This window comes from Gopherus flavomarginatus, chromosome 8 (assembly GCF_025201925.1).
Source record: "Gopherus flavomarginatus isolate rGopFla2 chromosome 8, rGopFla2.mat.asm, whole genome shotgun sequence".
In the NCBI taxonomy this organism is placed as follows: Eukaryota; Metazoa; Chordata; order Testudines; family Testudinidae; genus Gopherus; species Gopherus flavomarginatus.
In genome coordinates, this window is record NC_066624.1 from 84,265,383 (window position 1) to 84,291,440 (window position 26,058).

The following is a 26,058-nucleotide window of genomic DNA, read 5'->3' on the forward strand; positions in this document are numbered from 1 at the left end:
CCCTGAATTTGCTAAAGCCTGCCTTCTTGAAATCCATTATTTTTATTGTGTTGTGTTACCTCTTACCATTCCTTAGAATCATGAACTATCATTTCATGATCACTTTCATCCAAGATGCCTTCCACTTACAAATTCTCAATCAGTTCCTCTACATTTGTCAAAATCAAATCTAGAACACTCTCTCCCCTAGTGGTTTTCTCCACCTTCTAAAATAAAAAGACTATCCCCAATACATTCCAAGAACTTGTTGGATAATCTGTGCCCTGCTGTGTTATTTCCCAAAGAGATGTTTGGGTAGTTGAAGTCCTCCATCACCATTAAGTCCTGTGCTTTGGATGATTTTGTTAGTTGTTTATAAAAAGTCTTATCCACCTCTTCTGCCTGGTTAGGCGGTCTGAAGTAGACCCCTACTATGTGTCAATCAGGGATATTTTAAGGTGTATCTCATCTGACATCATCAAGTACCACCTAATATATGGTATTTGCAGTGAGCATTGCTTTGGGAGTTATTATCCAGACCAACTAAAGGTTTGTAGGATAGGGAATTTTAGTTACTTTAGTTTGATTTCTCTTAGGTCTTAGCAATAAAACTTCTCCCTTCCACCCCCACCCTTTAGAAGACTCAGAGCCAGGGAAACACTAATGTGAATAAGGCATGAGAGGAAGATAATGTTGTGCTGGGAGACCAGGGCAAAATAATTGACCTTATACAGCTACCCACTACACTTATTCTCCTTTTTACAATTTTGTCAGGTGATTACTCAGGACTGGATTCTGCCACTCACACTAAGCACTACCTTGCTCCCATAGTACTCCAGTTGATTACAGTGGAACTACTACTCACAGAGTAAGGCAATACTCAGCATGTACAAGGACGACCAACCAGGAGCTGTGGGACGTTTTATAGACAGGGAAGAGCCTCACAGTGGAGCACTCTGGCAGAACAGATGCTCTTTTAGGAGACAGGTCTCAAAATGTGTGGATTTTTCTTAGTTCCATCTGCTGGGGTGTTAAACAGTGTCCAGTTTCATTTAGTAGGGACTAGGACAAAGCAATTTATCCGGGATAAATTTTAACCCAAAAGTTAACCCTAAACCCACCAACTCCCAGTCCCATGTTCAATGGTAAAGTCCTGCATTGTATGTTCGCACTCCCTCCACTTAACAGTGTTAGGTAGAGAGCACTAAATCTGACACACTCCCCCACCCCGTATCCAGCTCTGTTTCTTCAAATTGCCTTTAAAAATATATATTCCTATTCTACAAACAGCAGTTGTCTTCAATTCCCAGCTGCTCTCGCTGGTATTCTCAATGTCAAGCTATTGTCAGCATAGCTTGAAGACGAGGGAGAAAACACGGTGGAAGTTTGCATGCTTGAATTGCCATGTCAGTCAACTCCATCTTCCTTAGTTTGTTTTATTTGGACTCCCCAGCTCATCAGTATGGATTTTATGACTCCCTGATAAGATACATTTTAGTTAGGTCTAGTCTGAAGTCTGCCAACTTGACAGTATGTATTCAAGTCTGATTTGGCATAAATGTCCATATTGATTCTTTTTGCCCTCCCCCTCTCACCTCATAAACATCCCTAGCTCTGAGGGCCATCCCCTTACCCATACACAAAGTACGCAGCTGCATGCTGCTCCAGCCCCTGCTCTGCCTCTTCCCCATGGTCCCTGCCTCTGCTCCGCCCTACCCTCACCTCTACCCCTTTCACCAAAGTCCCCGCTCCATTTCTTCCTGTCCATGCTGCCCTAGCCATTTGTTTTTGCCTCCCTCATTTTAACAGTATTAATACTAACCTGTTCCACTAGATTTTCAGTGAAGATCTTTGAGTAGTTGGGATTTATATAGGTTTCCTTCCAGTCCTAAAAAGAATGATTTGAACAGATTAAACAGCTCATTTGTTTCATTTTTTAAAATGTACAACAAAAAATATAGAAATTAAAAATGAGTTTACTACTCTGCAATTTCCTTTGATTTCTTCCATTCAAATAATTAGAAACAATTAAATAGGTTATTCTGTCTGTAAATTAACTCTTGATTCTATTATCTCAGAAAATATTTTGGGATTTATGGGCCCATTTTTGACTCAGATACACATTTCTTTTTCCAGATTATGAGTCATATTTTATATGAAATGCTGACACTGAATTTACTATGATGTGTGTGCCTCTTAGTATATTTTAATATTTTCCAATATACATTAACCATAAAAAGTTAGAAACCATTGTATGACCATATGGAAAATTATAAAACCTGTTAACAGTTTCATGCATAATGTGATATATACCACAGGATTTTCAAAAATCTGCCAGAGATCATTGTTGTAGTGGGAGGTATTGTAGTTGGCAGTTGAAATAAGTCTCCCAAAGTCATGTCTGTTGGTAATGTACATAAAGACACCCTGTATCAAACAAAGAAGAAAAATTATGTTAGCAACACTGAGTAACAGTAAGGATGATATTCGGCTTTTAAAATTTTATATAGCTACGCGTTTGTGTTTTGAGGATATATCCCCAGACACGTAGCTAAAATATGGTATATATCATTTATATTCTCTCTCTCTCTCACACACACACACACACGTACACGTTTTAACTATCTCTGGGCTTGTTCTTTAAAGAAATCTTTAAACTTTCACGGGACTGTTTCTGATCACAGCCTCTATTACTGATTCCTAAATATGTATTTTTACTATGAGCCATGTTAAAAATGACATTTGGTATCATTTGTTTTCTAATCAAATTAAGAAAACAAATATTTTGAAATGGTGCAGTCAGTTGGAAAAGAAAAACAAATTTAATATTTTTTGTTTTTTTCCTTCAATAAGCCTAGAAAGACCATATATTAAAATGTTCAACCCTCTTGAAATACCTGTTTTCAAACAGAACTCTCTCATACAAATTAAACTGACAACAAAGTCTGGGGCTGGGGATTCTATCTGAAATAAATGAACCATTAGAAAAAAGGTTTAAGTACTGTCAGAACATCAAACATGCAAGTTCTGCACTGCTTCAGAACGTTTACTGTTAATCCTTTCGGTGAATTGACCTGAAATAAAAATATATCTGAAAACACAACGCATGTTAGAATTATGAGGAGGAATAAGGAATCAGTCAGTGAGATAAACACCAGAAATTAAATGTGTTGCTATATTGCTTCATAACTAAAAGCTAGGATATTAACGGGGCTCCCTTGATCAGAATTAGCAGCAGAAAATGTTTGTGTTTAAAAGAAATTGGGTTTGGGTTTTTTTAGTTTAACTGTTTTTCAGACCCAACATTTTACAAAGTTTTCCCCATTTTAGATGTGCATAACACCAAGCCATTCCCACTTGTTTGCTTGTATCTGGACCTCAGTTTTAGGACTGAAAATGTTAAATTGCCAGCATGGTTAAATGTGCTAAACATGTGCTCAGTTTTTGGCTCTTATCAACACACTAAATAGCTGCAGAAGGGAAAATAAGGAGGGTCTGGCAAAAGTGGCTAATCAATGCTTATCACAACACTTTCCTACACAATATACTCTGGGCCCGATTCACCACGTTGTTGCTCCAGTTTTATTCAGTGCAACTCTAATTTCAATAGAGTTACATCAGCATAAATATGGAGAAACAAATGTCAATCAAGCCCTTGGAGGGGTAAACAAATTTATTCTGGCTTTAGAACGATTGTGTATTTTTGAAATGAGGAAACACTGCTAGTATCTCTAGAACCAGAAGGAACTTTTTAAGTGCATCCACCACCCATGTGATTGTAACACACTATTCACGCTTGCTTCCTTTTCCTGAAACATGACATTGATGTAATGGACATGTTGAGACCAGTTCTGCAGCCCTTCTCACATGTGGGACTAGCAATAGAACTATTCACGGGAATAAGCACTGCAGCATTTTGCCCAATGACTGCACACAAACAAGCTATAGCAAAACTGAACAAAGACTTTACAAATAAGACAGGCCAGAGAAACTTTGCACTTTATCTTTTTTGGTGATTTTGAGTAGTATTCAGAGAGATTTTTGGATCGTTTAACCAATTTTATTGCACTAATAATGCCAATAATTAAGCTGTAATGGCCTAAATCCTCAAAAAATGAGTAGCGATACTGGTTGTCTTGATTTTTGGGTGCCCAAATTCAGACATCTGAAAAGGAACTTGATTTTCAGGGCACTAAGAGCCCTCACTGTGAAAAATCAAGGTTCCTGAAGATGTCTTGATTGGGCACCCAACATCAGCAGTTGCTTTTGAAAAATGTAACTTAAGACTAAAGAGAAAGATATAGCAACATTTTACAAGTAAGTGGAGAGAGGAGAAGGATTTTCCTGTGATAGAATGATACTGCATAATAGTGAAAACTAATGAATAAAAAAAAGCAACACCTTTGGGGATCTGAGCATATGGAATGTTTCCGAAGAAGGGGAGCCTTTTTCCCTTTGTAAACTCTAAAATGAAGGAGAAGCATCACATCAGTTGACTGATACGTGGTCTCTCTCTCTCTTTGTCAGAGATGTATTAGGTTTTATGTTTCCACAGTTACATTAGGTAAATAACAGCCTTCAGTCAAAAGCTGATATTCCAAAATAGCTTTTACGGGCAGCATGCATCTCCAAGCAAAGCTCCTATGTACATGTTAAAGCTGTATCCACCAGCCCCTTCTTATCTGCTGCAATACAAAAACAAGCACGTACCAGATGGTCTCATAGCACAGGCTGAGAAAGAGAAAAAGAAGGCAATTCTCTGACGAGCCACAGAGTCAGATTAGTTTAACACGAGCACATGGTAAGCACACATTGCAATAACTGCTGCTTAGAAGGTTGAAAATAAGAGTATGTTGATTGGGCTGTTCGCTAGAATGAGTACAAACAAATGAAATCATGCCTTGTTATGGAGGGAATAAAAAAATTTATACTTGCCAACTTTTTCTTGTTCAATTCAGCAAGTTTTTTTCCAATGCTATAATGTCTGGAAATAGCTGTAGTTTACCTCTTATTTGTTTCTGTTCTGAAACTAGTGTAAATATCAGTACAAATATGGTTTTGCATATTTATACTCCTAATATAAATCAGTCTTCATATTACTGACAGCATAATACAAATATCAATAAATAGTATAACACCCTTTAATAAGAGTATCACCATTCTGAAAACGGCTTAAAATAAGATTTGTATATTGACAGCTTCAATCAACTTTAAGTATTCTCATTTAAATACAAAAAAAGTGTTCACCTAACTTGTTTTAAGTTCCAAATTATGTAGATTAAGGACATTTCAAGAGAAATGGAGATATTCATTGATAGCTGATATATTAACAAGGCGGCCACTGAGTCTACCTTCATGTTAAACATTTGCGACAACAAGCAAGGTAATTTACAGCACCTATAAATTTTAACTGTATTTAAATAGAAAGCAATGTGCTGTCAGTGCACCAGTCCACTGGTCTGGACCAAAGCCACATGCTTCCATTGTATTCTTTTCAATTATTTAAAAAAAAAAACAACTTGCAAAAAATGCCAGTATCTCACAAAAAAATTGGCTAGTACTTTTAATAAGAAGTGAACACAATTCAAGATTACTTACATACACACATGTAGCAAGCACGTTAAAAAAACCCTGCATGTGCTACTTAAAAGCAAGTCATCCATCCATCCACCTTACCATTTCCCTGGCATTCCTGCAGAGTGCCATATCAGGATCCAACTTATCACGGACAAAATAGTTTCTCTCTCTCATCTCTGATCTGAGAGTCTGTCCTTTAATTAAGTATACATTAGCCATATAAGGGATATTCCAGACTCCTCTGTGAAAGAAGTCCAGGGGAAAAGATTTAAGACTATGAAAACTCGAATGTGTTGCATATTTTACATTTTGAACATTATTTACTGAAAAGACCAGGCAAAAGTTCAAGGCAATGATGTAAGGTTCTCAAGATAGCTGAAAAACTACAGCTGGACTTGAAGGGAGTATTACCAGTAATACAAATTTCATGAGCTTTTATCATGAAGAAAGTAATTCCACCAAATTCTCTAAAGTGGGTTTTAAATATATAAACACGTCCTTTTTCAGACTAGGTCAAGGCTATCAGTGAAATTCCTTTATATTATAGCATTAAGCTACTCAGTGAGATTTTATGTTAAACACCCAACCGTAGCTTCTCATAGACCAACTGACCTCTTTACACCGATACCAGTGAATGCAACAGGCCCCAAGTTTAATTCAGTTGAGCCAATATCAACAAATAGGCCTCTTCATAGGACAATGGACTATTCTAAGTTTTCTGTTTTCTAGAGGCAGATCTATAAAATTAGTACATAGCCATAAAGGAGTATCAGGCCAACAAGACTTTTTTGAATTGTCAGGGCCAAGTAAAGGGGCATTGGAACACATGAGAATCAGGCCTCAAGTAGTTTAAAAGTACATTCATCTTGGGGAAAGAAGTTACTGTATGTGAAATCAAAGTATTTCTCATCTGCTTGGACTTTAGTCTAACATTTCTGGGCTGTTCTAAGGATGGAAAGCAGACAGCATATAATGGAACAAATATTGGTGTTCCAAAAGTGGTTATTAATCGTAATTTCAGCTGCTGATTAAATATTGTGCCTGTCCAGAAAAGATGGGAAAAGACTTTACTTGTTACATATTTGATGAAGTGTCACTAGATTATTTTTTGGCATAAATTCACAGTGGCAAATTAACAGTATAACTCCTTCAGTTTTTGCAATTAATTACAGTTCATTTTCATAGCATAATCATATTCAGTACTGATGACCACCACTTATTATATGTGTGTGTTGTGATAGTACCTAGGCCCTCATTGTGCTAGGCACTGTGTCTTTCTATTCCAGGTTGCAGAAACAGAAAGTAATCCCATATTATTGAAGAAATTCAATGTAACCGACATTAAGTAATCCCATATTATTGAAGAAATTCAATGTAACCGACGTTAACTGTTCAGAAATGCTCTTTTCATGGAAAATACAGGTATTTGCTGGGCAAGGAAAGAATGTGTCACTAACTACTGTACAATGACATCTGGTGTTAGTGATTATCTTAAGGTAACTTACATTCTGTTCCCTTGGACAATATCCACATAATCTTCTGAGCGAGCATAATAGCCATCAGGGCTTAAAGCACCCCAAAAGTTGGACCATAGCTTCCCATGGCGAGTTACAAGCGGAGCAATTATCTTTCTGTAAAAACAAAATATTCAATAAGAAAATAAACATGAACTTTGATTCTGCAAGCATTAAAACAGATGTAAGGCTGCATGTGAACGTCTGCTGGGTATCGATGGCGCCTCTCACTTCTGCACTTTGACAGAGCATCAGAATTGAAGGACTATCAAATCATCAAATCTAGAAGCAGCCATTCTACATTTGAGCTGATGGGAAATATTTTCCATTAACTGCCAGTTTCCAAACCTCTAGCCACTCAAAGGTGAGAGCAACAGACAGGAATTAAGCTGCCATGCCCAAGATCCCTATAAATCATGGAGTTTTCAGGCAGAGGAAAATACTCTTGTCCTCATTCTGCAAGCAGAAGCAGCATAAATGGTCACCCTTTAACTAAGCTTAGCTAAGGATTTGTAGCAGAGGCAACAACAACAAAAAGTCGAGGACTTTGATTATGGAAATTATTCCAAATGGAAAAATAATGCAGCAGACATTGAAAACAGAGGTGAGAAGGAAAATGTGAGGTGGCTAGAAATGGTAGCAAAATAAATGGAACTTTTTATAAGTGCTGTCCCACGTAGGCCTGTTTTGTGAAACTTGTGCTACTGCTGTCTGCAGCATACAGGGTTCTACACTTCTCTTTTACAAAAACAAGCAATTTCAGCAAAGAAATATAAATCAAAATGACATGCCAGCTATGCCTTTATCTACAACTCAGTCCTTGTCATTAGGTATATGACAGTTTCCAACATATGCTGATGAAATGAATACTCTGCCTCTTTGTCTGACCCACCTGAAAAGCCTGGCATTACCAGAATAGGCCAAATCCTGCCTATTCTACTTCATGAGTAAAGCAAGCAAGATTTTGCCCTAACGTAGGAAAAAAAAAACCAAATATGAGCTGTGAATAGTAGTCAATATTGGATCTTTTCCGGAAATTGTGAAAAGCTAACAAGTTTTATTCCTATTAGTATCAGATGTCAAAGTTTAGTTTGTCTTGTATCTTCGAGAAGTTATTTAACAATGAGAAACAGCTCATAAGAGCAAAACCAATAATGTTCTCTCTTTTAAAACTCCAAATACTAAGACTGAAACAAGTGGGCTTTTTTTAAATGCCTGAATTGTACAATTTCTGATCAATCAGTCTTGGAAATCCCGCTTCATGTAACAGAAAGCAATGACACCACACAGCGGCCTTCAGAATGACTTAGACTCTTGGATGCTCAGATTGGGAATTGCTGTTTATGCATATTTTTCTATGCAAAACATTTTGCAAATGGTTAGCTCCCATGCTTAGTATAAAGAGTGATAATCAGTATATCTTCATGGTCAACATGAACTAGATTCACAAGGGGACTTTCCTAAAATTCCTAAATTTCAGAATCAGGCCTCATTAGGATACACAAAGCCCCCATCCAGTTGCTGCTGAACCCTGTAGGTGCCGAAACTTGCTTGACATCTATGTTTTTTGTAGTAAAAGGTGCCTGGGTGCATATGTTTCTGCCTCTATACATACACACAGCATCCTCACTCTGGGCATGCAGATGCTTAGGCCCCACAGTGATTCCTCCACCTAACTGGCCCGCAGTGCCCAATCCAGTGATCATGCTCAGGTCATCTATCCTTTTCACTTCAACATTTTCAAGTGAGAAAGTGTTTCCATTAACCAAATAATTAGGTCTGATTATTCCCCCCCCTCAGAACTCAGCATTACTTTAAAGAGGGTTTTTTTGTTGTTGCCGTTTTTGTTTTTTTTAAAACGAACAAGCAGCCAAGATTAATTACAGAGTTAAAAATGTTTGCCATTGGCATGGCTTAGTGGTCTATTGGCAGCACAGTTTTCAGTAACATGATCACCCGATGCTTCCTCAAGTAGAGTGGAATGCTGATAAGCTCCAGAGGGAATTGTGCCAAACCTCTCTTACAATAATGCAATACCATAGAAGGGACAAGTAAAACAGGATCCTGCAGAGTACTTCCAGACTAGGAAAAATGAAGATCCTCAGTCTGTAAAACAAAGATATACTGAACCTGTTTTGCTCTATCAGAAGTCTTAAAGTCTTCGGGTTTGTCAGCACAACATCCGCATCTATGCTGAAGTAATAGTCACATGCTTTATTCTGGCGACAAAGATCCCTGCAAAGAGAGAAAGCAGCACTTAGTACAATCAGTACATCCCTATGTGATGTTAAAAATAAGCTTATGTGAAAAACTCAAGCACATTTAATAAATATTTGATAAAACTTTTCCAACTTAGGTGCCTAAAATCATGTACTGAAATCCACATTTGGATGCTTAAAAAATTAGACCCCTTTTATTTATTCTGGTGCTGAGCAATCTCCAGCTTCTGTTGTCTTCAGTGAGAACTGCAAGTGCTCAACATCTCTGAAAATCTCCAGTTTTCCTTTAGGTGATTAAATATGGATTTAGGTACTGAAGTTTGGGCAGAGTTTATTTCAGTGTATTCATTTTCTCTGTCCAAAGCTTTGTAACTCCACCATAAAATTCATTTGGCTTTGTTATTAGAAAATAAAGCCTCAGCTAAATAGCATAGGGATTTTTCTTTTAATCAACATTTGAAAATAATCCATCTAGATTTTTTTTTATTTTATTTTAAGTAGCATATCATTTAAAACAAAGTAGCAGCTTTAGCTTCATTTTTGAGCAGACATACTTGGAAAAACTAATTAAGTCTCGTCAAATAAAATTTTGCAAGCAATTTGTGGGACTTCAACTTTATTTTTACAAAATAAATTGCCAAAGTATTCTGTCAAAACTGGCTGTGTGTGTCTTGTTTTAAGAATCCTTCTTACTGTATTCAAATATATTCATCTAAATGACAAGCTACTAGACATTTGAAGAGCTTCCAAGTTAACATATACCCAAGGTACTAGTCATTTATTTGGAAGCTTTCAGAAATATTATATTACCTTAAATAGAAGGGAATTCATTTGTAACAAAGTTACAGGAATATTTTTAACCAACAAAAAACCCCAAAGAATCTTTCAAAATTAAGGCAGCAGTTTGGATTTCCTGACAGTCTGAATCCTTTCGTTTTTTTAATTTCTTCCTTTCATTCTCACTATAATATGACAGGCTGGATCATTAGGGTAGAGATTCTCTTTTAATTAAGAGTTTCCTGCATTTCTGGAATTTTTGTAGGAAACATGGATCTTACCTATGCACTTGCAAACACCACCAACAAAACTTCTAGAGAATTTTATAGCTTTGGATTATACATAACATGGAGTTATAAAATTTCTCAATACTAAGAAAGGAAACCTGCTCATAATAATGAAATTCATATTTACTTTTCTTAGACTTTCATCACAGCCTAGTAGCTTTCGCTAGGAAATACAAATCTTTGATAGTCTTTCTGCTTCAGAATATTACATTTTGATAATAGCTTCATATTTAAGGACACAGATATGCTACGATAACACATGACCTTACTCCTTAAATCAAGTAGGAGATAGGGATAGCAGTGACATATAGGCTGCTTGCCGTTCAGAGGTGCTTAACACCTCTAAAATTAAATCATATGCTTTTTAGCTTAAACTCCTCAGGGAGAACTTCATTTCCCTGGCCTCAGTACATTCGCTTAGATTTATCTTAGTAGTATAAACGTGAAAGTTGAAAAGATTTTTTTTTGTAAACAAGTTCAAGAATTTGTTTTAAAGCAGCAATGAGAAGTGGTCAATAGGAGAAGACAAAGATTCTAAGAGGATTAAACTACTGTTTAACTCTGCTTGTGAAGCACTGGTTTATCTTAGAAAAAGGAAAAAAAGTCACTGTTCTTTTGTGAACAAAACCTTCCACTGAGACCACGTGATCTTGAAATATGCTAGTCCTAACCCACAGTAACTTGTTGGGAAGAGACATAATCTGTTCAATTTTCTCTAGCAAACAGCCATTTAAAATGTCTATAAGCATGATTTGTATTCGAAATTGAGGCAGTCTATCATTTTCTGTCCTTCACAGTTTGGAAAGAGAATGGCAATCCTGGAATAGATGACAGAACACCTTAGGACATATTCAGACTTCTCTTTATGAATACTGTAGTTTGAGAAACACCTTAAAAATGGTGCCTAGTGATATAAGATGACAACATTCACCTCTCTGTGCAACTTATGAAGGACAAACATTAACCATCAGTACTACTGGCCATTTGGTGATTGTGAATTAACCAATGCATTATATAATTTAGTAATTCCTGCTCAGCTGGAGCTTAATTGAATACATGGGGTGACTTTTCCATAAGATATTAATAGCATATAGTTTCGACCATGCCATAGTTGTGTCATCTAGAACTACACTTAGCAATTTCTGAATATCCTTAGTGAAATCTTTTGACTCCTTCAGAATAGTATATACCAACACTTCTGTCCCAGTAGAGGTAAACATATCTAACCACACAATGAATAAAGGGCTAACTTTTATTTACAAAATCAAGCCTGAGGAGCAGAACTACTATAGTAGCTCTACTACATCCTGAAAAGCTACTAATGCCTGTAAAAATTCCCTGAAATGGAGAGGGGAAAGTGGGGAATCATCCAATAACAAGATTCTAGGGATTGATAATCCTATAAGGAATGGAAACAAATTACTTCTTACATTTGTTATAGCCTGAACATATTCATCGTAATCTCTAGAGTTTTCTGTTATACCAAAATCTACAACAGCTGGTTAAATCTGGTCTCCAAATTGCACGGATGGCTACATCCAATTTCACAGTTGAACTGGGAAAGTGGGGAAAAAATGACAGTAAGATATCACACGTTCCTTGAAGACAAGGTTTTTTAAAAAATGAACAGAAATTCCAAGAGATGTGCATACACAGGCGGAGTGCTCAGATGACTTTACATCTTCCTCCCTTCCACTCTCATTTTGCTTCTACAATTGGTGAAAAGAATGTCATTTTGTGTTCCTGATACATTACATTCTGGAATTATATCAAAAGCCACTGCCATCAATGCACCGATCATACACAGCTTCAGGTCTTTTCAAGGACAGCTAAAACTGCCACCCAGTTGTCACAATATCCGAAAGGTAAGTATACAGTTGAGTTGGAAAGCAACTCAAACTTATCCCAAATAAGACATAAGAGGTAATGGGGGGAACAATCAATCATTTTAGAGATTTAACTAGGAAATTTGCCTCAACAGATGTTGAGGTTATCTGGCCACCAGCCTACATGGTTCTGACCTCCAATCTCCATGGTTTTGGGAGTCCTACTGGACTCATTGATCCAGAACACTCAGATTGCAACATCTTCCACCTTTTCTGGCTAAGTAACTGTGTTCCATGATTATGTCAACTCCATGTTAAATTTCTGCAACTGATTGTACCTAGTGATGAAAATGGAAGTCAAAAGGACATTACAGATAGACTATCACATGGTGGACTGCCCCTTAAATGTCATTAAAAAAATATTAAGAACACATGACAGTGATGTCCATGCTCTGGATCCTCATAAAACTAGATGAAACTCTCACCCTTGGTTCTGATAATGGGCACAATGGAAAGCAGTGGGGGAAGGGAGAGGAATGTAAACCAAATGAGTGAGGTTGGTTAAACTAAGGAGAAGAGAGTAACGTTCCTGGAGGAACTGTTACGTAATTCTTAATTTTGTACCAGGGGTCAAATAATGGGCACACTAGAAGGACAGATAGAAAAATGAAAATCTACCCCATTTAATGAATGTGCTGTGCCAAAAGATTGCCAAAAGCAAAAACAGGAAAGTCACAGGACTCTGTCATAAGTTTTATTTCTTAGAATGGCCAGTAGGACTCATGCATACCCTTTCTCAGGATATTCTTCATAGTGATAAAAGACAAGTAGATAGTAATATGCTACATAATGGATTTGATATAGCCCATGAGTCTATGGATAAAGTTAAGGACATTGGGTTTATTTCTCAAAAAGCTTGTATATAGAAGTACGAGTGGTCCATTTGTATGGAACTCTGGCATGTATACACAACCAATGTTTACTACTGATAAGGGAAAAGAAATACTTAAAACAGAAAATAGACTGACTAGAAATTAAATCCAAAATTAAGATGCCAGGAACTGAAAATAGTCATTCAGTAGTCAAGAATTTTGTGGAATATTGATTGGTGGATTATTTCTATTTGCTCAAACACATATTCCACACAAGAAATCTGTTTAAGACAATGGGCCAAATTCAGAGGTGAGTCTAAGAGTGCAAAAGAAGCAAAGCAGTAAAAGCAACTTACAAAAGGAGGTGTGTAAATATCAATTGATATAAACACATCTTCTGGATACCTCAGTATCTGTAATACCACTTTAAATCACTTGAATTTGGCCCCAAAACACTCAGATTTTTGACTGTGTGAGCATTGCTTGAGCTATACAATTAAAACTTGAAAAAAGTCAGATCTCTGAAGAGTTGCTCTTTTCAATGCATTCACATTGGAAGGGCTGAGAGCAAGCAGCAGATATAACCCATAGGGAATGTGTGTCACAAATCTAACCCAAAAGTTTAGTTTGATTTATCAGAGAAAAGCAAACATACATTTTTCAGATGTCCCAGGGAACCAGATTAATTTCAGATGCGAGTAGAAACAGACCTTGAGGATAGAAGAATATATAGTTGAACCTGAAATTGACTTAGAATTGATTTTAGGTTGAATTAAGGTGTTCTGTCAATTTATATTTGAATTACTCACTTTAAAATTCCTACTTTTAATAGCTATCATTTGAGCACAATGCAGTTTTCTGTGTTGGCTTATATATGATTATTTACACTTTCCCTTTATGGTACACATCCCCTGCAGGACAGAGACTGTTAGCAAGGGCATGTCAGAGGAGAAACATGGGCCAAATTATATTTGTATTGTGGTGGAAATAAGTATCCAGTGTGATGTATCACAATGTGATTATACTCTTTTATCTTACAAAGGGGAATTTGACAGAATGCTATGCAACACTGACAAACAGGTAGCTCTGTGGGGCTCTTTGCTGGTGAATGGCTAGTTTATAACCACCACTCCTACCATCCATTTAAATTATTTATAATCTGCTGGATCACAAAGAGTTTTAGGGGCTTTTGTATGTAGTTCTGCTTTCTGTTACATTATGCTACTGTAAGCTTCATGAGAGGAGGCAGAGATCTCTAAGCTCTGTAACTGAGATCTGGAGCTTAGTGTTATAATAGGATATAAGCTTATTATTGAAGATAGCGCTGCGCTTTCATGCTTGTAAAATAATATAAATGGGGGAGGGTGGAAGATCCTCTAGAGCTGCACATACAATAAACCAGTTCATAAGTTTTCAAGTGCAGTATGTAATTGCGGAAAAAAAGCAGACTCTTATTTCTTTCTTTTTTCAAACTTCCAACCTCAAAAGAGCAGCACAGAGTAGACTTCATGATCCTCTCTTCACTCATAAGGGTAGGGTCAACCCTAAAGATGGATGAAGGAATAAATCTACAGGAAATCAAAACTAAGGAAATACCAGTAATCCCTGGAACCTAAGTGATGTTTAGACCATTAATTCAAAAGAACTTAAATGGGGATAGAGGAAGATAGTTGATCTAACAATAGCTTGGAGCCCTGTATGATGCAGTACACATTTTTATATGGCCATATATTACATATACAAATTTAACCTCTTACATTGGGAAACATATGTTTAATGGCAATGAAATATTTTTGAAACATTTCTTAGTATAACTACCTAGGCATGCAGAGAAAAGGCAAGGAATATACAGTGGCTGTCAGAAAAAGATGCAGGACAAATATGTAAATACACAAAGGCCAAAGTCAGCCCTGACATTGGGCGTGCAACTCTTCATGCCTAACCAAACAGCACCAGGGATGCATTTGGCCTATAGATGCAATAAAAGACACTACTGGTATCTTAAGTTATATCTAATAGGCACCAATAAGCCCAAGAGGGGAATGTAGTCCATTAGTCATCACCACTAGTAAGGGGGGGGGGGGTTGCCAGCAGACAGGAAGTGTTTATATATCTAACAATTTAGTGGTTGATTCTTACTTCCAAACTCTTGATTGTTTAACCTGTGGTTTAACTGTGCTTTTGGAGTTGTGTTATTCTATTCTGAAACTTTTAATTGGTTTTATAGTGAGGGTCCTTTTCTTAATTATTACTATGCCTTCAAGGTAATAAAAGACCCTAAGGAATACACAGCAGCAGGTAAGATTGCCAGAAACACATTGGTAATATGGATTGCCCTTTAGGGGACAGAAAATATCTATAACCCTTTAAGCGATGTTTAGACCATTAAGTCAAAAGAACTTAAACATGGATAAAGATAACATCCACTGGAAGTTTAAATCAACAATTCTCAATATCAAACGAACAACAGCTAGGCGCCCTGTATGATTCAGTCCCTCTCCCCTACGTATTGTTTTGCAATGTCCTGAGAATAATCACGATTGGAATTTCTCATCAGAAGTACCATGAAATACAGTTTTAGAGGCCATTAAAAACATGGAAGCAGATGTAAAGTTGGAAGTAGCTGCATATACATTTAGAACAAAAAATGGGAAAAAGGCCAAGAAATCTGTTAACCGTTAGTATGTGATGTAATTCTACACAATCTAGAAAAAAAAATAATAGCACTAAGGCCCTCCCCAACACAAATAATTTAAAATGAAAGAAAATGTATTTTACAGCACAAAATGAAAGTAACTGTAAACCCACTGAGTAGGAATGTATATATTTGGTATTAGGGAAATAAAATGGATTACTGAGCAGTTTGATCTGTCATTTAACATGGTATCTATAGAGAGAATTTGAAATCTCACCATTACCTAGAGAGTCCAAAGCCATACAATACAGATCAAAGCTCAGGTTCCAAACTACACCCACTTATAAAGCTTGGGGGATGTTCAGAATGGATCTGAACTAATGAAATACAAATTAATGAAATTGGAGCCAGATGCAAAATCTGGGTCTGGGTTCAATTTCTGAACCCCACCCTACTCCATACATGCAGAAAGAGAAAATTATGGTGTGTTCATATCCAGATTTCCTCCTAGTTCTACACTAAGTTTAATTTAATTTTACTATAACAAACAAGATCAAAGATGTTGAGTACAAGAATGCATAGAGTTGATGCATCTTTGCACGCAAGCTGTATTTTTTTCCTCGACATCATTCTATACTAACTTTGTTTTAGGTCTTGAGCATATGTGCATCCCTGAAAATAGTAGCCGAAAAGTTAATTTCTGAAAAAAAAGTATTTTATCTATTTAAACTTGAAATAACATCCACACATCTTGTAGTGTAATGTAGTATAAAGATTAAATAGTATTTTATGTTGTATCATTTACTTTGTTTGCATAGCATGCTTCTTTTTAAAAAACACAAATTTAGATTTGGACAGATTTCATTGCTCATCATATATGCTCAGAAATATGTTCATGTTCCTGCCAGATATACTTCATGAATAATCCACAACATCTGTTCCACTCCTACATAATCTATTATTCCCTATATTCTTAAAGCCTTCATCTGGAGTCCAAATGATAAATCATTTAAATAAAATTAAATCCAAGCCAACAAGAAATGCCTACATAAATGAAGAACAGCTTTTTATATTAAAAACAAATAATGGCATACATGAGGACACATCATAAAACATTCAATATTACACTGTGTCTAAATAGAGTTTGTTATTCCATGAAAATCTTTGTTTTAGTGTCTATTTATTCTCTATTGAAAATGTATAATCTAACTTAATGTTAGTATACAATTTTTTTTAAAAAAGGACATAGAAAAACAGAATTTACATTCCCATGTTCCTGGCTTCTGCCTGACTCAGGTTCTCCTCTGGTCCAACAATTTTTATACTTCTGATAGCCTTCTTGGCTTTCTCCCAAAATTTCTTGATGTGCTTTTCATGATAAACCTCCTGTAATCATGTTAAAATAATTCAGAGTTAATGTAAAATACCAATTGCTGTGCTGCAAGACACACATAATAAAACACTTAGTACAATTTGCACTTGAATACCATCACAAGACGAAAGAAGAAGTCATTACAATTTTTGCAGATATCTTCAGAATATTTTCAAGTACTAAAACTCCTTTGTTGAAGAACTTAGAAAAACCACTGTGCTGCAACAATGGAATTTGTATTTTTATTATGGTTCTAGTATTGGAGGAGTTGCAAACTGCATATTTTGCAAACTATGGCCCCAAGCCCACAATAAAATTTGCACAGATGAACCCTTATGCCCATGCAAACTCCCATGGACTTCAGTGGGCTCTGTAGAGATGTAGGGGTCTGCCCACACATACCCAGTTGCTGCAGGATGGGGGCTTAGAGTTTTATAAAATGCATGTAGGGATCAGTGTTTGGATCTTAGGTTCAGTTTCTCACTTTCAGGTTAAGAATGCTATAGAGATAGTTTCTCTCACTGCTCTCCAATGATCCTGGTTGGCCAGTCAGAGGACAGTCACAAAACTTACTCTGGCTAGAATCACGTCCATCCTTCTGTGAAGTTAGGCAGTTTGTTATGACATAAGGCCTTTTAAATGGATGGAGGTGGAGAAACTGTTTGGAAGAAACTGTTTGGAAGAAACTGAAAGAACAGAGCATTTGTGGGGAGGAAGCAAGGTGGAAGTTGTGCAGAGCATCTTCACCCAAGTTGGTAAAACCAACAGTTCTGTGTATTTTCACAGAAGTGCTGAATATTTAATAATTCTCTCAAATTACTTTCTAATTATTATTTCTCTTGATTGCTAATTTCCTTAGCTATGCCTTACAGTTCTCTACAGCATGAAATAGTTCTAAGCCAACTCTCATAACATGGCTGGCTTTAGAATAAGTTAAAAAAATCCTCACCAATTTCCCCCCTCTTTATATTTACAAGGATAGCCAACTTCTTTTGATCATTTCAAAGGCTATTTAACTTCTGATTGGCACAATGAGGCACTTGTTTTGCACAATGATAAAAACCCATAGTTATTACTGGTATATAATCTGCATATCTGTTACTGTCCCCCCACAAAAATATTCATAAAGCTTGAGGGCCAACTCCTAATTGAGACACGCTATGCCACTGATGTCAATGGACTACATGCCAGTGTAAAGTCAGAAAAATACAGGGACCAATCCTGCTATCACATCCTGCAAAGACTTGTGCACATCAGTAATTACTCATGTGATTAATGCTACTGAAGTCAATAGGGCCTAAATCTTGCAGGACTGATCCCCTAGATAAGTGGTTCTCAACCTATTTATGATGCGGCCCACAATGTGTTATGTGGGCTGCATCCAACACCATCTGTATGGCCCTGAAGATGTCACATGGGCCGCAGCTCTGTGCTGACTGGGCTGCAAGCGGACCGTGGCCACAGGTTGAGAACCACTGCCTTAGATGATTAGTAAGGAGCACTCAAACTAGAAGTCAGCCCAACTGTTCTCTCCTGTGTATGTTTTGGAAACTCATATCTTTCACTTTAAGGCTGGGAGCCTCATGTAATACAAATGTTATGACAAACATCAGGAACCCAAATTGTAACAAAATAACATTGAGGTCTTGGCCACAGAAAGCAGGAAAAAACCCTAATATAACTGAATTAAAGGCTCCAGAAAGTGCCTCTTGAATTTAATCAAATAAACTCTGAGAAAAGTGCTATTGCTGTTATTTACCAACATTACTGCATATTTTCCATTGCTGCTTACCATATTACAAAAAAAAAAATCTCAATTACAGTTTAGCAATTGCACCTGAATAAAAGTAGAACTGCTCCAGACAGTTCCCCAGTACTTACATTATTATGAATGAAGATACTAAGTAGTTCCTTTGGGTAATCCAGAGTCAACAGTCTGTCTAAAAATTTAGGTAGGAAAGGTGTTGGTTGTTCAATGAAAACACCAATTGTAACCCTTGGATGTTCCTAAAAGAAATAATATGTTGACACAAAATACATGTAAAATTAAAAGGTCATACAGGAGTCTAAACTGAGGGCTGTGGGAAAGTCAGAAGGTGTGGAGTTCGGACAGACATTCCTTTTGGGAAGGATTTATGAATAGGGATAGAAGTATAGATAAGATCTGAAGAGCAACAGGCAAACGAAAGAGTCCCATTTAATTATATCACATAAAGGCAGAAAATAAATATTAACATTTTATTAGTGCTTGTAAACAAATGCATGAAATCTAAATACTAAGGTGAGAGAACTTGAGTGCCTGATATTAAAATGAGGCTACTGATATAATAGGCATCACAGAAACTTGGTGGAACGAAAATAATCAATGGGGCATGGCAATACAGAGTAGAAAATATATAGGAACGACAGAATGGGTTGCACTGGTAGAGGCAGGGAGAGATGGCACTATGTGTGAAAGAAAGTCAAATTTAGCAAAAATCTTAAATGAATCAAATAGTTCCATTGAATCTCTATCGATAGAAATGCCATGCTTGAACAATAAGCATATAACAATAGGAATACACTACTAACCACCTGACCAGGATGGTGATGGTGACTGTGAAATGCTCAGGCAGATTAGAAAGGCTACAGAAACAGAAAATCCAATAAAATGAGGGATTTCAACTATCCCACATTGATTGGGAACATGTCACCTGAGGTTGGGATGCAAAAATAAAATTTCTAGATTCCATTAATGTCTTGGAACAGCTAGTCATGGAACCCACAAGAGGAGAAGTATCAGAGGGGTAGCCGTGTTAGTCTGGATCTGTAAAGGCAGTAAAGAATCCTGTGGCACCTTATAGACTAACAGACGTTTTGGAGCATGAGCTTTCGTGGGTGAATACCCACTTCGTCGGATGTTCCACTACATGCATCCGACGAAGTGGGTATTCACCCACGAAAGCTCATGCTCCAAAACGTCTGTTAGTCTATAAGGTGCCACAGGATTCTTTGCTGCTTTTACAGATCCAGACTAACACGGCTACCCCTCTGATACTTGACACCATGCAAGGCACTGCATTTAGCCGTATGGAGTGGAAATCCATCAACCTCATGAAGAAGCTTGCACAAATACAGACAGATATCATCTTCCTTTCCAAATGCAAACGGATGGACATCATACCAAATGGACTAAAGGTAAAAAATCCACCGCTATGTACATACTACACAGACCACAGTGAGAGATTATGCCATACTCTATCAAAAAAACTGAGGAGCCACCTGATCAGCATCCTATACAGCAAACAGGAAAACATCAAAAAAGAGCTCTCCAACCTGGAGACTCTCATCAATAACCAAGCTTCCATACAAACGGACTTCACTAAAATAAGACAGGAGATCTACATTACTCACTTCACCTCCCTACAAAGGAAAAAGGACTGTAAGCTGTTTAAACTCCTACCTGCCTCATGGGGCCACAACCGTGGTACCCCCAACCCACCCAGCAATATCGTCAATCTATCCAACTACACACTCAGCCCAGAAGAAAAATCTGTCCTATCTCGGGGACTCTTTCTGCCCTGTCACCCCCACCAACATGATACAGTTCTGCGGCGATCTGGAAGCCTACTTTCGCCGTCTCCGACTCAAAGAATACTTTAAGGACAACACTGAACAGCACACTGATACACAGGTACCCTCCCACCAACAGCACAAGAAGAAGAACTCCACATGGACTCCTCCTGAGGGTCGAAATGACAGTCTGGACCTCTACATTGAATGCTTCTGCCGACGTGCACAGGCAGAAATTGTGGAAAAACAACATCGCTTGCCTCATAACCTAAGCTGTGCAGAACGCAATGCCGTCCACAGCCTCAGAAACCACCCAGACATTATCATCAAAAAGGCTGATAAAGGAGGTGCTGTTGTCATCATGAACAGGTCTGACTACCAAAAGGAGGCTGCCAGACAACTCTCCAAAACCAAATTCTACAGGCCACTTCCCTCAGATCCCACTGAGGAATACACTAAGAAACTGCAACATCTACTCAGGACACTCCCTACACTAACACCAGAACAAATCAACATATCCTTAGAGCCCCGACCAGGGTTATTCTATCTACTACCCAAGATCCACAAACCCGGAAATCCTGGATGCCCCATCATCTCGGGCATTGGCACTCTCACTGAAGGACTGTCTGGATATGTGGACTCTCTACTCAGACCCTATGCCACCAGCACTCCCAGCTATCTCCGTGAAACCACTGATTTCCTGAGGAAACTACAAAGCATTGGTGACCTTCCAGAAAACATCAACCCAGCCACCACGGATGTAGAGGCTCTCTACACGAACATCCCACACACAGATGGAATACAAGCTGTCAGGAACAGTATCCCTGATGATGCCACAGCACAACTGGCTGCTGAGCTCTGTGCCTTTATCCTCACACACAACTATTTCAAATTTGATGACAATATATATCTCCAGATCAGTGGCACCGCTATGGGCACCCGCATGGCCCCACAATATGCCAACATTTTTATGGCTGACCTGGAACAACACTTCCTCAGCTCTTGTCCACTCACGCCCCTTCTCTACCTATGCTACATTGATGACATCTTCATCATCTAGACCCATGGGAAGGAATCTCTGGAAAAATTCCACCACGATTTCAACAGCTTCCACCCCACCATCAACCTCAGCCTGGATCAGTCTACATAGGAGGTCCACTTCCTAGACACCACAGTGCAAATAAGGGATGGTCACATTACCACCACCCTATACCGAAAAGCTACCGACCGCTATGCCTACCTTCATGCCTCTAGCTTCCATCCCGGGCACATCACACGATCCATTGTCTACAGCCAAGCACTGAGGTACAACCGCATCTGCTCTAACCCCTCAGACAGAGACCAACACCTACAAAATCTCCACCAAGCATTCTCAAAACTACAATACCCACATGAGGAAATAAGGAAACAGATCAACAGAGCCAGACATGTACCCAGAAGCCTCCTACTGCAAGACAAACCCAAGAAAGAAACCAACAGGACTCCACTGGCCATCACATACAGTCCCCAGCTAAAACCTCTCCAACACATCATCAGGGATCTACAACCCATCCTGGACAATGATCCCACACCTTCACAGGCCTTGGGTGGCAGGCCAGTCCTTGCCCACAGGCAACCTGCCAACCTGAAACATATTCTCACCAGTAACTGCACACTGCACCATAGTAACTCTAGCTCAGGAACCAATCCATGCAACAAACCTCGATGCCAACTCTGCCCACATATCTACATCAGTGACACCATCACAGGACCTAACCAGATCAGCCACACCATCACCGGTTCATTCACCTGCACCTCCACCAATGTAATATACGCTATCATATGCCAGCAATGCCCCTCTGCTACGTACATCGGCCAAACTGGACAGTCACTACGAAAAAGGATAAATAGACACAAATCAGATATTAGGAATGGCAATATACAAAAACCTGTAGGAGAACATTTCAACCTCCCTGGCCACACTATAGCAGGCCTTAAGGTGGCCATCCTGCAGCAAAAAAACTTCAGGACCAGACTTCAAAGAGAAACTGCTGAGCTTCAGTTCATCTGCAAATTTGACACCATCAGCTCAGGATTAAACAAAGACTGTGAATGGCTTGCCAATTACAAAACCAGTTTCTCCTTCCTTGGTTTTCACACCTCAACTGCTAGAACAGGGCCTCATCCTCCCTGATTGAACTACCTCATTATCTCTAGCTTGCCTGCATATATATATACCTGCCCCTGGAAATTTCCACTACATGCATCTGACGAAGTGGGTATTCACCCACGATAACTCATGCTCCAGAATGTCTGTTAGTCTATAAGGTGCCACAGGATTCTTTGCTGCTTTTACAAGAGGAGAAGAAATTCTTGATTTATTCCTGAAGTGGTCCAAAGAGGTAAATATAGCTGAACTGCTCAATAACAACAACCGTAATATAACTAAATTTAACATCCTTGGAGGGAGGAAAATACCAAAGCCATCACAGGAGCACTGAACTTCAAAAAGGGGAACTACAGAAAAATGAGGCTAAGTAAATGAAAATTAAAGGGAACAGTCACAAGAGTTAAATGCCTGCAAGCTGCATGGAAGTGGCTTTAGAACACCATTAGAAAGGGTCAAACTACACACACCCAATATATAAAAAAATAAGAGGACCACCCCACCTCAATGCTATAATGGCTAAACAGAGTAAAAGAGGCTGTTAGAGATTTAAAACAATATCTGCTAAAAATGGGAAGTCATATCCTACTCAGGAAAATAGAAAGGAGAATAAACTAGAGTCAAAGTATAATTAGGCAGGCCAAAAATGAATTTGAGGAACAACTAGGAAAAGACACAAACACTAATCGCATTTTTTTTTCTGTTTTGAAAGTACATAAGAAACAGGACATATCACAAACAATCAGCGGGGTCACTCGACCATCGAGATGCTAAAGGAGCACTCATGGAAGACAAGGCAGTTAAGAAGCTAAATGAATTCTCTGCAACAGTCTTCACTGCAGAAGATGTGAGGGAGATTCCATTCTTTTTAGGTGACATATTGACAAACTCTGATTGAGGCAACAGTAGAGGTTGTTTTGGAACTGATTGATGAAACGGCAATAAGTCAGTAGGACCAGATGATATTCAGCCAAGAGTTCAGAAGAAACTCAAATATGAAATTGCAGAACTGCTACTAGATGGACCACTGGTCTGACCAAATATAGCCACTCTTATGTACTTAACTAAATTCTCTACAAGTTATTTTCATTGTCAGTGTAGCTGCTGAATATTGCAAGTCAAGGTTTTAAAATTACTGGTCTATGAAAGAAATGCATATAAACATTAGAAAAACAGCATTTCACAAAATAAATTTTGAAATAGTACGCAAAAATCTATAAAGTTAACATTTTAGCTATCTAAAGGAAAACAGATTGATTTTAAAAACAAATTACATAACTGAATTTATGCCACAAAATATTTTACTCATCCATATTATAAGAGTTCATTAATGCATGGAAAGCAACCAAAGACAGGCAAGGCATAACCTTCTAAATAAGCCATATTCTACTTCCCTATTAAGGAACTCCAGGAACTATTGATGGGTCAGCTACAGGAGACATGCACTGTAGATATATTTTACTGTAGTTGATTAAAATAAAAAATTTTATAATCATACAAATAGATGACCATAACTTGCTTGCTAGCATTAAGCACAATTTATTTTTCTATTTGCAATTTATGGTAACAAGAATAATAAAATAATTCATTAAAAATAGAAGAGAAGTGTTGCAAAGCCAGGCAAAGGCTTTTAAACCATTTAGATGCATAAATTATTTTGGACTTTTGGTTTAGAACAGTAATATTAAATTACAGGAATGCTACATAAAAAGATCATCCTAAAACAAAACTAGGAAACTTTATCTAGGACAGGTTTGTAAGTTATTTGAGATAGACATCTAAGCTTTTAGTTATGTACTCCTACACACAAAAATTAATTATTAAAAATATTTTTCTACCTCTAAACCAGACAAACATTTTTTAAACTCTCTGCAATGGACTTCAGACAGAAACCAAATATGGGTACAAAAAGCTTCAAGTTAGTTCTCTTTAAGCAAGTCCACATTCACTTACAGTGTGTCTGCATAAGATAACAGGATGTGATGAAATTTCCATGTCATTGTCCATATGTGACAGCAGGCCCGACAAGGGGGCGGGGACCCACTCTCGGCGGCCATGTGTGAGAGACAAGGTGGGTGAGATGATGTCTTTTATTGAACCAACTTCAGTTTGGTGAGAGAGACAAGCTTTCAAGCTACACAGAGCTCTTCTTCAGGTCTGGGAGAGGTACTCCAAGTGTCACAGCTAAATACAGAAATAGTGTAGCATAAGTAGCGCATAGTCTAAGAGCTTGGCTACACTGGAGAGTTGCAGCACTGGTGGTGGGTTTACAGCACTGCAACTTACTCACTGTCCACACTTGCAAGGCACATACAGCGCTGCATCTCCCTGGCTGCAGCACTGGCTGTACTCCTGCTCTGCCTGGGGTATAATGATTGCAGCGCTGGTGATGCAGTGCTGCTCCGCCAGTGTGGCCATCAAAAGCGCTGTAATTGGCCTCCAGAGGTATTCGGAGATATCCCAGAATGTCTGTTCAGCCACTCCCAACAGCGCTGCAAATGTGGCCACACTGCAGCGCTTTCCCTACGCAGCTGTACGAAGACAGCTGTAACTCCCAGCACTGTACAGCTGCAAGTGTAGCCATACCCTTGGAACCATTTAAGATGAAGTAGCCTGTTAACGCCCCTGTAGTCATGAGGACAAAAAGGGGGGGTTAGCGAGTTCAAATGGTTGTAATAAGCCATAAATCCAGTCTTTATTATGTAACTTTGCTAGACACTAAAAATCATGATCTTAATAAAAAGAAAGCTTGTCTCCTTCACCAAACAGAAGTTGGTCCAATAAAAGACATTACCTCACCCACCTTGTCTCTCTAATAACCTGGGGCGGACATGGCTACAACACTGCATACAGTGTCCATATGTGAAATCCAGAAACATGTTGGCATGTTTTCCTGAAAGCAAACATTAGGTTGTTCTTCATACCCAGGTTTATATGGACTGAATAGCATTCATAGGGAAATCAGCTTGACTTACAAATATAATTGCTTCTGTTTCATTTTCAAGTTGTATTCCAATTTGCATCATTTCAAAGAAGAGGTGATTAAGTGGTACACAGGCATGTCTTAAAAAAATAGAAATTTCCTATCTACTGTCATTCTGACAGGAACTGCTCTACTGAGACTAGTGTGACGGTAACTTATCGCGTTGAATACAAGCAAATGTTAACTACTGTTGAAGATTTACCAGTAAAGTGGCATATGCTGTACTAAAATGCACCACTAAGCAGGGCATATGTAATTGCTACCAATAATAGAAAGCACACCCAAGCAAGACAATGGATTTTGCATAATTTTCAAATTT

The 26,058-nt window shown here is 38.0% G+C and overlaps 1 protein-coding gene across 4 annotated transcripts in view; it reads right to left on the reverse strand.

The window, feature by feature from the left end:
• PLOD2 (procollagen-lysine,2-oxoglutarate 5-dioxygenase 2) overlaps positions 1–26,058 on the reverse strand; it is a 92,523-nt gene that overhangs the window by 8,099 nt on the left and 58,366 nt on the right. For 3 of the 4 annotated variants that reach the window (XM_050965904.1, XM_050965901.1, XM_050965903.1), the window contains 8 exons: positions 18,940–19,065; positions 16,951–17,072; positions 9,201–9,305; positions 7,062–7,187; positions 5,656–5,797; positions 4,381–4,443; positions 2,293–2,406; positions 1,802–1,867 (listed from right to left, as the gene is read on the reverse strand). In XM_050965904.1, the coding sequence (XP_050821861.1) occupies positions 1,802–1,867; positions 2,293–2,406; positions 4,381–4,443; positions 5,656–5,797; positions 7,062–7,187; positions 9,201–9,305; positions 16,951–17,072; positions 18,940–19,065 (864 nt within the window). The remainder of the gene's footprint in view (positions 1–1,801; positions 1,868–2,292; positions 2,407–4,380; positions 4,444–5,655; positions 5,798–7,061; positions 7,188–9,200; positions 9,306–16,950; positions 17,073–18,939; positions 19,066–26,058) is intronic. The other variant, XM_050965902.1, reaches the window with a different exon arrangement.